Below are 12,073 nucleotides of genomic sequence, written 5' to 3' on the forward strand. Positions count from 1 at the left end.
CTCCCAGAGACGCATGAGGCTAATATCCTGGACGGTTTTGGCATGCTGTTCAGTCTTGGTCGCTACTTCCTGCTATCGTAGCTGATTTACCCAAGACAGACGTCGCTTCCTAGACGGAAACCTACAACTTGGTGCGGACCTTCGAACAAGTCGGGTAACACCATCGCTGTCATCGTAGTAAATAGCTCCTTTGATCAAAACCTTCAATTGAACTCGTCGCCATCGTTGCGCGCGCAACTGCGGAGCGAATGGGCACACGGCTTCGCGAGCCAGGCGGGCCTTATACGTGAGATCATCGCAACTGGCATGTGGATCAAGGTGATCGAGATGCGTCAGTGGCGTTTACGAGTATAGCGGCTGGGCTCAGCTTGAGGTATCAGTATCGTGTGTTGCTGGTTGATTGTTGTTGGAGGAAGCGTCCGGCCCCTTAAGGGAAACCACGCTAACCTTGGAAGCCACATGAGAGGATGCACGTGAGAGCGAAAGAGATAACCGCACGACAGCGTAGTTACATGTACAGATATTGCTCACAAGCCTTTGGGGCTGCTATGAGCTTCTCAAACACTCCTGTACCAATTGCACGCGAGCCTGGAGACTGACCACGTGATTGGGTACTAGCGTGTAACGGATGCCCCGACCGGCAAGCTGCTTTCGGAACGCGTCGTCGATGCGCATCCACGCCTCCGTCCCGTCTGGCATCAATCGCGTCCCGTCGTCGGCAAGCCAACTACAGCCAGCTTCGCATAGCACCACAACGCCCGCCTTCATGCGCCTTTCGAGTTCCTTCCACTTTGCCGATGCGAGCATCTCGCCTGCCGCTCCTTCGCCCACGAACAGTTGCGCGTATATGATAGGATCGAGACCGGAGCGATCGGAGATATACCATGTGGTCGGCGGCGTGTCAAGACCGATGGCAGCCTGTTCGGCTTCGAATTGCGCGTCGAGGATGTGCTTCTGCAGTTGCAAGGATCGGGACGGCGATGCAGTGATGTCCTCGCGGCTGAAATGCTTGTCGTGTAACACTTTGCGCGCGACCTCTCGGATGATCACCGGCCTCGAGGCTACCTCTGTAACTGAAAGGGCTGTGTCACGTTGATGAAACGCGTCTTCCAGTGCGTTCACAAGCGTCGTCTTGCCGGTACATTGGGCGCCGATAATGTAAAGACAGCGACTGAGGGCTGCCTCATTCGCCATTATGTCTGTGGCGAGTGCTGGGGAAGAGTCAGAAGTCAAGGCAGACGCTGCTCTTACGGTAAGTCTTGTTTTGCCGCTTTGGGTAGTTCGGTGTAACGTCGCACAAGCAAACGCAATCCTTCACGAATCACGAAGACTTTCGTCTGTGTAGACCCCGCATCAAGCCACTCTCTTTCTGCAACACTGCGGCGCACTCCTCTCCATCACAACAATGAGCAACTTGCGAACTTTTCGCGTCGTGCTCTCGCGTGATCTCGATCCAGAGATCACATCATGGAATTACACAGTTGCCAACCTCCCGCTGGCCAGGCAGACAAACGCGGCTGGACTTGTCAAGTGCTTTTCCCATTTTTCTTCGGGAACGGTGCAGGAGATCGTCCTGCGGTTTGAAAGCGCGCCCTCCAACCGTGTTACACGCAAAGAGCCTTTGGACAGACTCCTCCTTCTTTCGCTGGCGGACTTCCGCTTGCGTTGGCCTTCAAAGTCGCCAGATGACCCACCACGCGTAGCCACTGGCAGAGAGAACGGCGATTACGTCACAAGACTACTCACCACCGGCGTTGTACTCAATGGGATTCACTACCACTTCTTTGGTCATTCAAACAGCCAAACGAAGTCCAGATCTTGCTTCATGTATGGCGCATCGAAAGAAGACATCTCTGCCAAGATCGAAGCTATGGGTGATCTCTCGAAACTCAAGTCCGTAGGCAAGAAAGCAAAACGAATTGGGTTGCTTTTCTCTAGCGCAGAGGCCGCGCTTGATCTCCCCCCGGAACGCTGCAGAGACATCGACGACGTCAAACGCGATGATTACGTTTTCACCGACGGATGTGGTCTGATATCTCTTCAACTTACTCGACAACTGGCCCAGAGACGCAACATAATATTTCGCAATCAGCGCTACCTACCGTCCGTATTCCAAATTCGATATCGTGGATACCAGGGCGTATTGACCTTGGACCCTACCCTTCAGGGTAAGGAACAGGTACAGTTTCGAGAATCTATGAGGAAGTTCAAGGATGCGTCCGATCACAGTTTCGTGGTCGTAGACTATTCCAAGGTTAGATTTCCAAATCGTCTCTTGGTCTACTGAGCTGACTGGACTTAGCCTTACGTCTATGGTAGCCTAAACGATGAGGTGGTGGTGCTCTTGCATACGTTGGGTATTTCGGAGGATATCTTTCTCGACAAGCAGCAGCAGCATCTGCACTTCCTCAATAACGTTGGCCAAGGTAATCCTGGGGCAGCCTTCCAGTATCTCTCATACAGTGGCAGACTCGATCTAGCAGAGAGACTTCTATTAGAAGGCATTGGATCTGTCCACACACTCCTAGGAAGGATGATTCGAGAAGAGTACACCAAGATGCTGAACAAACGAGACGAACAACGATGTCGGATTCTGATCCGCCGCTCACGGCTTCTCTTCGGTGTTTGCGACCCAAGTAGCACGAATGGTCACCCGGGAAAGCTCAGAGAAGGTGAATGCTTTGTGCGGATAACTGATGTTGACGGGCGAGCGCATACCATCATTAACACCGAGGTGATGGTAACGAGAAATCCATGCCTGCATCCAGGCGATCTCCAGAAATTCAAGGCAGTAGATATCCCGGAGTTTGCTTATCTAGTCGACTGCATCGTGTTCTCAACTGAAGGGAGCAGGCCAAGCGCTGATCTCATGTCAGGCGGTGATCTCGATGGGGACAAATGTAAACCTCTCGTATGCATCTGTCTCGAACTCGCTAATATCTTTCTAGTCTTTGTGACTTGGGATCCAGATATCATTCCACGAACGATGGCACAGCCCGCCCAGTACCCAGGAGGCAAAGAAATTGTAACTTTCGGCGAAGTGACCGGTGACGCCCGAGCGGAGTACTTTGCCCGATACACCAGTGCGTCCCTGGGGAAAGTCAAAAATCTCTACATGAGATGGGCGCGCCTCGGTCATGCCATGAGCCCGCAATGTCAACAACTCAATCGGTTGTTTTCTCAATGCGTCGATGGAAACCACATCCGGATTCCTGACGACCTCAAGGAATTCACGAAGTTAGAGGATCCGTCTGAACCTAAACATACCGTCGCTCCCTTCATCTTGGATGTTCTGCATGATGCTTGCACCCAGCTCATTCTTCAGGCTGACAACACACGACCCAACGACTGCGATGAAGTCGACGTGATGGAGGTCTTCCTCGCACGAGACAAGATGGCGATGTCTGAATTCGAATTACTGCATCTTCTACTGCGCTGGTGTAAGCATAGCGGTGAAGACATCCTCGAATACAGTCACCATCTCGATTTCAGTGCTTTGAGCGATGAGCAGCAAATATGGTTTCTTGGCTGCCTTCCACCGTCTGCAACTGCGCCGAGTTTGGTACGGAACGGGCTTCTCCAGTCAGAACTCGTCACGCCTGACGAGGTGAGCAAGTTTCGCCTAGATCAGCCGCACCTGCACTGGAAGCCGGTCTTCAGATCGTCCACCGGCCGTATGCAAAGATTCTTGCCTACCGTCTCTCAGGCCTTGGGAATCTTCCACAAGAAACTCATCATCTTGACGGTGGATAAACGTCTGAGCGTTGCGATATACGTACCAAAAAAGATTGAAAGAGCAAGCGAAGTTCAAGTCGACACCGGCGTCTTAGTCTTCGCTTTCCCCCACTCACAAGGCCTACATTCACCAAACTACAAAATGCTACCAACCAAGGTCAATTACAGGCTGTTTTGCGATGAGCATATGTTTCAATTGTACGAACGTCAGCGAAGTAACACATGGATCTTTCTGAGGCGTCCTCAGGCTGACGATTCGCTCTACCGAAATGAGAAAAACAAAGGAGACAAACGCAGAGCACACGAGACTACTGTGCGCGACGGAGTCAACTTTGACTGCAAAGCTAGCATTGCTTTGGACAAAGTTGGTCGAGGACTTCAGCAGCATATCGGCAAGGTGCAGCAAAATGGGGTATTGGGTGCGGTAGGTTGACGCTCTCTATGCCGGACTTCTACAGTTGCCGTGATACTGATGACATTTGGGAAATATATGTCATCAGCAACAGAGACATCAACTCAATGCGGGTGCTCGACGAGTGGCTTACCTTCGTCGACACTGATGAAGTCTTACCGCTATTTGAGAAACCGAACAAGAACTACGATATTCCCAGATTGAGTTCTAAAGACTGGGCAGACTACCCCGAGACAGTAGTTGCCGTGGTTCGCGACAAAGACTTTGCTCACCTCCAAAAACTGAAGTCTGTGTCAGACCTTTCGACCATCCTTGGTTTGCTCAATGATCATGGTGAAAAGAAGATGCTTTTGGACACGTTCTCGCATGTTCTTGCTTTTGAAGCAAGCTCCGCCCTCTCGCTAGACCGGACGATCGTAGCGTCGACTCTCCTCGACTTCCTACCGAATGCGGTGTACCTGATACCCGCATTCTTCCACTCTCAAACGTGGGAGACTCACAGGTCCTCGTTGGACGAACACCTTATCCATCTGGCCTTTAGTCTACTGAGACATCTCGTCCTTTTGTCGGAGGAGATGGATACTTTCATCCGGCGTTCAATCCAAATCCTGTTGCAAGAACTGAAGTGCATCTCGTTGAGAGAGTTCGCCGACATCGTGGAGCTCATTTCGCTTACGGTCCGCTCTTCAGAAACGGCCTTGGATCTTCTTCTTGGGGTGTTAGAGCCTGAAAGCTCGCGGCTTCTGGTAGGACGGCCGACTGCAATTCGGCAATTCACGTCATCGTTGTTCGGCATCGCGCTTGACCATGTAGATGAAGCATCTAGTGCTCGCGAGCAAAAGTCGCAAGAGTTTTTCGAGCTGCGCCTGGATGGCCATAGCGACGGCTACGCAATGGTCAAGGGCACACTTCGTATCGACTCTTCCTTGAATGGATTGCTCAAAACTGGCGATCACGTTCGTCTTACAACATCCGATCCACCGCAGAATGATGTTATCGCAAGGCTCTTCTCGATGGATGCTGTTGTGTCATCAGCTGAACCAGGCAAGGTTGCATTTCGGTGCCTTCATCATCCGCCGTCGTACCTTGGCAAGTGCGCTTGCAGTGTTACGCAGTGTGGATCTTTCGTTACAAGCAAGACCTCGTTCGACGCTGTAACTACTTTCTACACGGAGCGCGAAGCTTGTAGTGCCATCTACGCTAAGCTTCTCGGTGTTCCTCCGCCAAACCAAGATAAGTCGATTGGCATCGAGCTACCGGTGACTGTCGCCCCATCACTGAACGGAAGTCAGAATGCAGCGCTCATAGCTTCGATGAAACATTCATTGACGTTCATCTGGGGCCCTCCGGGTACAGGAAAGACTCACACAATTGTCGTCATTATTACCCAGTTGCTGGAAAAATTGCCCAAATTACGATTCCTCGTTACTGCGCCAACACATAATGCGGTGGATAATATGTTGAGGAGGTTCGTGGCCTACCCTGAAGCGAAGAATGGTGGCATTGTCCCTGTTCGGGTATCGACGCAGGTAAGTGCGGTCACCTCACAGGTAATAGTTGTACTCACATCATAACAAGCTTTCCAAAGTCGCTCAGGACTTACGTACATACACGTGTGACGCCATGGCCGGCAAAGACCTAAGCGCGAACTTCCCAGCTAGGCGTAAGGCGCAAAAGCGGATCAAAGAGGCCCGTCTCGTGTTTACTACGTGCACTGGAGCTGCATTAGGTTTGCTTCGTAATGAGGCTTTCGATGTCGTTATCATTGACGAAGCCTCACAGCTTACTGAGCCCGCAACCCTGGTGCCTCTTGTCAAAGGGTGTTCGCGTGCGATATTAGTTGGAGATCATGTCCAGCTTCGCGCCACGGTTCAACAAACTGCTGTGGTAACCGGTTATGACGTCTCACTCTTTGAACGCCATTATAATCTAGCACCAAGAGAAGGCGTCGCAAAGGTCATGCTCGACATGCAGTATCGCATGCACCGCTCCATCTGCGATTTCAGCTCCTCCGAGTTCTACGACAGTAAACTCCATACTGCTGTAGCTGACAACGCGCGTCCACTGCCTCCTTCGCTCTTTCCCTGGCCCAAGACAAATCGTATGGTTTGGGTTGAATGCGCTGCACCTGAAGACCTTTTCCAGCAATCCAAGTCGAATGCTGGCCAAGGCGACGTCTGCAAACGTATCATTCAGCTTCTGAAGGCATCACCGGCATCTAGTGGCTCGACTGCAACCCCAAAGGACTCCATCGAAACCCCTACTATCGCAATATTGACACCGTACACTCGTCAGAAGACTCTGCATACAACAACAATTCCGAATGCTGAAGTCTACTCCATCGATAGCTTCCAGGGTCGTGAGGCTGACATCATCGTGTTTGTAACCGTTCGGTGCAACGCTCATTACGCTTTGGGATTTCTGGATGACATGCGACGGCTGAATGTGGTCATGACAAGGGCGAAAGCTGGTGTTGTGTTGGTTGGGCACAAAAACACGTTGACAGGTGTAGGGGCGGCGGAGACTGTAGACGATAGCAAGCTGGTTTGGAGGAGATTACTAGAGCGGTGCGAGGTTGTGGAGTTGCCAGCTCAGGCCGAGGACAGTGGTTCCACTCACTGATGTACAGTGTCGCACATCACTTTGTCCTCCATATCGAAAGCCTCGGTCTCGGATCATAGCCGCCGACCGCTATCCTCGGGACTGTTACCTGTCAAGATGCAAATGTTCATGACTTGCACGCAATGCAGCAATGCACTTTCTAATGCATCCATTACATAAGGCAATTCGAGACGACCCACAATGGCAGCCGGGAACCCGACGCGGCATCGGCAATCATGCCGGCCAAACATGCCGTTCCATTCCCATTGCCGCAACCAAGTTCACCCGTGTTGCAATGACCACCTCATCCCCGTGTCGCGCCTCAGTATTGAGCCTCATGCTTCGCTGTGCCTGCACTTTGTTCAAGCATGCGAATCCTTCCAAGTGTGCACCCAGCTTGTCTTTGCAAGGTCCCAGTCCCGACGGGACGAATCATCAGATTACTATCAACGCCCCATATTACTTCTATCTTCGTGTGTCACAAGGACTATAACTCGGCCTCGTCTGCTCGGTGACATCCTCGTACTCGACTGTCAAGTGTTGCGTTCGCGTAATGCCAGAGTTTGGCTCCACTTTACTCTCCTCGCTACCATTCCGAAAGCCCGGGCTCAAGATACTGTCTTGGCTATCGTGGCCCAGGGTTGTTTCAGATACGCCCGACTTCCCATGCTGCTTGGCTGACCGAAGAGTCTTGCTCCCGATTGTCGCGAGCTTCACACCCGACCGACTACGCGATCTGTATCCACTTGGACCTTGCTCACCGCGTGAGCTACCAAAGATTCCCCGGCCAAAGATGCGGTCGAATAATGGCTGCAGAGTCGGTATGCAGGCGCCGATGATGATAGAGTTTCCCTCGATACTGGTCCAGATGGTGATGTCGGCCGTATCGTCTGTGTCGCGTTATTAGTACGGATGATTCAACACCGAATGCGGGACTACTCACAGCTGAAGTCAGGGCTCGCAAGCGCTGGAAGTCGAGTCGACTTGTACACAGCTACGGCTGCCGCACTGTTTAAGTGTGAGCGGAAGTTCCAAGACAAGCATACGCAAGCTTACATAGAACCCAGTCCCAGCGCGGCACTCAAGGCTATCTTCTTCTTGAGGTTGATTTGTAGTCCATACAGAACAACGGCGGGATATATCGCGAGGTAGAGGTCCACGACGGCGGAGATGGCTCCGCGACGGTCAGTCAAGTACTAGATTTGCTGGCTGTGAACTTACTTCCCGCTACGATGGCGTAGTAGATCAGGATCCATGGGCTCCAGCAAGTACCCTGGACGGAGAAGTCCCATTGCGACCGAGACGGCGTACACTGCGCGAAGATGATGATGACACAGCCAAACAGAATCAACAAACAACCACCGGTCATAGCCCACAGGAATATCCTATGTTTCCGGCTAGGGTTGGTAATTCTCGTCAGGAGAGCGACCACGGCTAGCTTGGGGATTCCGAACGAGAATATACCGGGAGGGAAGCCCGCAAGGGTGTACAATATAGCATCAGACTTTTGCTCGTCGCTGAGCACGGAGAAATGTCGTCCGTTTCCAGCTTGTACGGCTGCTATCGTGAGGCCAAGCATGATGTAGCCACATATCTACACGACGCGTCAGCATGCTGAGCCAGTGAGAGCATTATGAAGAAAGTACTCACCATCGACACTATGATCAGCCAGTCGTCGAGGCCTAGTCTTGATAAAATTTTGACTCTAACATAGAGTCTGGCCGCAACGAAAACAGTCGCTACCGTCGTCAACGAGATGCATACTGCCAAAACCGTTGGACCCTTGGTTTGTTGGGCAAAGCCTTCAGGAAGCTCTTGCGGTACTGCCATATTGCAACAAGGCTAGGTGTGGAACCAAATGATGAGGGAAAAAGTTACAGTGCTGGAACCTAGGTTCAGTTTGATATAAGCTCGACTGGACATCAGACTCTCTGCTTATCCCCTGCGCATGCCTGCAAAAGCACTATCGCCCTCTGACCACCAACACCAGGGGTCGTAAGAGTTCGTGCGCAGTTTCGTCATGTAGCGATGCGGCTTAGACCTGGCAGCTTTCAAAAGTTCGTACCGCCCCTGGTGCCGGGCATGGTTTCCGGAACGACTGTACTTTTTCAGAAGGATGACGATCGTGTGTCAGTCTACGGACTATCTTCTGAACTGGGAAGCGCGAGAGTAATCATTTCCATGCAGCGCGGGCGACGCCAGGCCCACACGTGCTCGCACGTACATCGGATGCATAGGCCCGTCAAAAGAATCGACTGAACGGGTGGCCCAACCCAATCATAGCCATTCCGGTCAGAAATATCTTCTAATAGACTGCATACAGCCTTGAAGTAAGGTCTACGAAAGCAGTTCAGATATGCAGTTGCACATGGGTCTATCTGACTTCCGGTGGACAAGGTATCTGCTCCTGTCGCCAACTTGCTCAGCCAGCGGTAAGCAGACGTCCTGCCAATGACAGGGGTGAAGGACGTTGCCAGGCGGCCCGCTCGGTTCATCGATTGATCAACGGGCGTCCCGTCTGCGGGAGTCGATAACATGATCTTGGGAAGCGACAAGAGAAACAACTAATATGGAAATCTGTGTTGCCTTGGGAGTTCCAATCTTTTCATTCTATACTCATGAAGACTACGCCGCATGTTCCCACATACATCCTTCACATCCTTCTACAGGGTGTGTCTCACAGCAGCTGTAGGATCATCGATGGAGTGACTATTTGTGGTACCTGGATGAGCTGATTGGTCTCCACTTAGCGACGGTTGCGTTGCCGATGCCGCACTAATGTGGCTGTTTAGCCGGCTTGCCGCTCAGCCGCTCTTTCGGGTCCAAAGCCACGGGCCGTGTGGGGGTTTCGGCTCGCCACTGACTCTTTTCGAGCCCTATTCCCCACACTCACACCACTCGCGACAACGGTTCCCCTTTACAAGGGATCGCGACATTCTATTGGTGTTCGTCTCATTCCATCTTGAAGCTCATGGAATGATCAGAACGTTCCAATGAGTAAGTCGAGCAATGGGACACTAGATTGCAACTGCAAGCCTGCTCTATTTACGAAGGATCACCTTTACAGATGTTGGTTATAGCTGATCAGAGGTCCTTCAAGTGGGGGCCGTTCTCCAGCAGGCCATCATTCGAGTGCCAAGACGGACGATGGTATTGAAGTGGAAGTCAGGCCCACTGACTTGGGTGTGAATGCTCCGCGGATTCATCGTCCTTCAGTTGAAGCTTGTCATGCTGCGCCGTTTTCCGCCTCAGGGTATTCTTCTCGCCTGCTGTTGCCAAAACATCCTTCCCGTCTGATAACACGCCGCCATGAGTCGCAAGCCGCTGACCACACCGGCAATGCTGCTGTCCGTCTCTGTGGAGACTCGGGAATTGGACTGGAGGAATTGACTTGCAGTTATAAGGAAGCAACGTATCAGCTGTACATCCAGCAGTGCCGTGAATCCTTTCACCTTCAGCCCGTTTTACCGCCCAATTACTTTCCTCTTACCCCTTGCTCGTTACTCTTGAACTTGTCAGAACTTTGCAAACATGCTGGTCGATCTCGGCATTGCAGTGCGTGCGAACGACCCAAGCGCCGTTCCATGCCTACTGGAGAAGCTGTCAGAATTCGGGGGTAAACCCTCTGTTGATCACAATGACACTCGTATGGCAATGCTTTCGCAGGCTAAAGCGCTCGTCAGAGCGCTGCAGACTCCCCGTGAGACCATGATCGAGCAGAACTGGGCCCAGGTATGTGCTAGATCTTTGTAGAGGTTTCTTTGTCTAAGTGGTGTCACTAGCCCGGTTGCCACACCGCCATCACCACCTGCTATAATGCAGGTGTGTTTGGTGTACTTGGAGACAAACCAATGAAGGTGGACGACATTGCGAACAAGCTTGGAAAGCCTCGCGAACTGTTGGGTAAGCTTGCATACTAGCGAATCGTTCCGCGACCTCGCTTACACTGGTAGCTCGCTTGATGAGGCACATTGCAGCCATGGGTTACATCACCGAGACCGACAGTGATGAATACATGGCGACAAACTTCTCGAAGGCCTTGACTATCCCTATCATCGGAGATGGCTACCCAGCCCTGTAAGTGTTCTCGGTGCTTGAGACGTTGCTAAACTGAGTCCTGTGCTGATCAAATCAGTGGCGGTGGAGCCCACCAGTCTTGCAGCAAGTTCTCGGAGTACTTGCAGAAGAACGACTACCAGCTCACCTCAGACATAACCAATGGGCCGTATCAGTATGCTTTCAATACTGAGCTTGACATGTTCCGGTATCTGGATACACACCCGCCCCTGGGTCAGCAATTCAACAACCACATGGGTGGCTATCGTCAGGGTCGACCAAGTTGGATGGACTCGAACTTCTACCCTGTACAGGAGCAGCTGATAGAAGGTATGGACAACTCCAAGGACGCCGTCCTGTTGGTAGACATTGGCGGCGGTTACGGTCAGGACATCCAAGAATTCAGGTATGCTGCCACAAGGCCTAGTCCAGATTCGTATGCTTATGACCCATTTAGAACGAAGTATCCTCAGGTACCTGGTCGTCTTGTGCTTCAAGATCGACCTTCCGTTATTGATGGGATCGAGCGACTGGATCCCAGCATCGAACGTATGGAGTATGACTTTCACACTGAGCAACCATTGAAAGGTACGACTGGCAGCTGCAGTTACCCATCAGACGCTAATCGACTCCCAGCGGCGAAAGCATACTACATGCACTCCGTGTTGCACGACTGGCCCGACGACGTGTGCAAGAGCATCTTAAAGCAAGTTGCTGGCGCCATGAAGAAAGGCTACAGCAAGCTTCTTATCAACGAAAACGTCATTCCGGACAAGGGCGCGGACTGGCAAGCCACTGCTTTGGATATGATGATGATCACCCTTTTCTCCTCGAAGGAGCGGACGTATTCGCAATGGAGCCAGCTGTTGGAGTCGCCCGAGCTCGGACTGAAGATTGTTCGTGTCTGGACCGTGAAGCACTCGCAAGAGAGCTTGATCGAATGCGAGCTAGTTTGAGTCTTCATCGGCGGAGATGAAATCGCTTCAGAAGCTTGTCAAAAAGAATAAAAGTTGTATACCTTACCTCCCTTCTGCTAAGTTGCGTTGCTTTGAGGTTGCCGACGTAGGCCGAAGCGGTGACCTATCGACAGTAAAGCGGTGACCTATCGAATTCACTATCTCGGACTAGTTCATGTATTAAGGTAAGCATTGTGCCTTCAAACTCTCCAGATCGTAATTTCCACTGCGAAACTTCTTCGATAACTCACCTTAACAACCAACCACTTCACCATGGCGTGCGGAGGAGGTTGCTGTGGCCCTAAGAATGCGG

General features: G+C 51.8%; 6 protein-coding genes across 6 annotated transcripts; 4 read left to right on the top strand and 2 right to left on the bottom strand.

Annotated features, from left to right (window-relative positions):
- Window positions 1-546: 546 nt before the first annotated feature.
- J4E86_007715 (uncharacterized protein) lies at window positions 547-1,194 on the bottom strand (the record flags this gene model as incomplete). The annotated part of the gene is made up of 1 exon (XM_051448231.1): window positions 547-1,194. The coding sequence occupies one exon, from the start codon at window positions 1,192-1,194 to the stop codon at window positions 547-549; it is 648 nt and encodes a 215-aa protein (XP_051300498.1).
- A 1-nt stretch (window position 1,195) lies between these two features.
- Window positions 1,196-2,287, top strand: J4E86_007716 (uncharacterized protein; the record flags this gene model as incomplete). The annotated part of the gene is made up of 2 exons (XM_051448232.1): window positions 1,196-1,252; window positions 1,346-2,287. The coding sequence occupies 2 exons, from the start codon at window positions 1,196-1,198 to the stop codon at window positions 2,285-2,287; spliced, it is 999 nt and encodes a 332-aa protein (XP_051300499.1).
- Window positions 2,288-2,986: 699 nt separating this feature from the next.
- Window positions 2,987-4,168, top strand: J4E86_007717 (uncharacterized protein; the record flags this gene model as incomplete). Its single annotated transcript, XM_051448233.1, has 2 exons — window positions 2,987-3,607; window positions 3,707-4,168. 2 exons carry the CDS (start codon window positions 2,987-2,989, stop codon window positions 4,166-4,168), a joined length of 1,083 nt encoding a protein of 360 aa, XP_051300500.1.
- An 8-nt stretch (window positions 4,169-4,176) lies between these two features.
- On the top strand, window positions 4,177-6,769 carry J4E86_007718 (uncharacterized protein; the record flags this gene model as incomplete). Its single annotated transcript, XM_051448234.1, has 2 exons — window positions 4,177-5,676; window positions 5,726-6,769. 2 exons carry the CDS (start codon window positions 4,177-4,179, stop codon window positions 6,767-6,769), a joined length of 2,544 nt encoding a protein of 847 aa, XP_051300501.1.
- Window positions 6,770-7,213: 444 nt separating this feature from the next.
- On the bottom strand, window positions 7,214-8,327 carry J4E86_007719 (uncharacterized protein; the record flags this gene model as incomplete). The annotated part of the gene is made up of 4 exons (XM_051448235.1): window positions 7,214-7,638; window positions 7,692-7,756; window positions 7,805-7,922; window positions 7,970-8,327. 4 exons carry the CDS (start codon window positions 8,325-8,327, stop codon window positions 7,214-7,216), a joined length of 966 nt encoding a protein of 321 aa, XP_051300502.1.
- Window positions 8,328-10,279: 1,952 nt separating this feature from the next.
- On the top strand, window positions 10,280-11,760 carry J4E86_007720 (uncharacterized protein; the record flags this gene model as incomplete). Its single annotated transcript, XM_051448236.1, has 6 exons — window positions 10,280-10,480; window positions 10,531-10,651; window positions 10,726-10,825; window positions 10,884-11,210; window positions 11,262-11,392; window positions 11,441-11,760. The coding sequence occupies 6 exons, from the start codon at window positions 10,280-10,282 to the stop codon at window positions 11,758-11,760; spliced, it is 1,200 nt and encodes a 399-aa protein (XP_051300503.1).
- Between the last annotated feature and the right edge of the window lie 313 nt (window positions 11,761-12,073).

This window comes from Alternaria arbusti (genome assembly GCF_024043155.1).
Source record: "Alternaria arbusti strain BMP 1465 chromosome Unknown scaffold_11, whole genome shotgun sequence".
In the NCBI taxonomy this organism is placed as follows: Eukaryota; Fungi; Ascomycota; class Dothideomycetes; order Pleosporales; family Pleosporaceae; genus Alternaria; species Alternaria arbusti.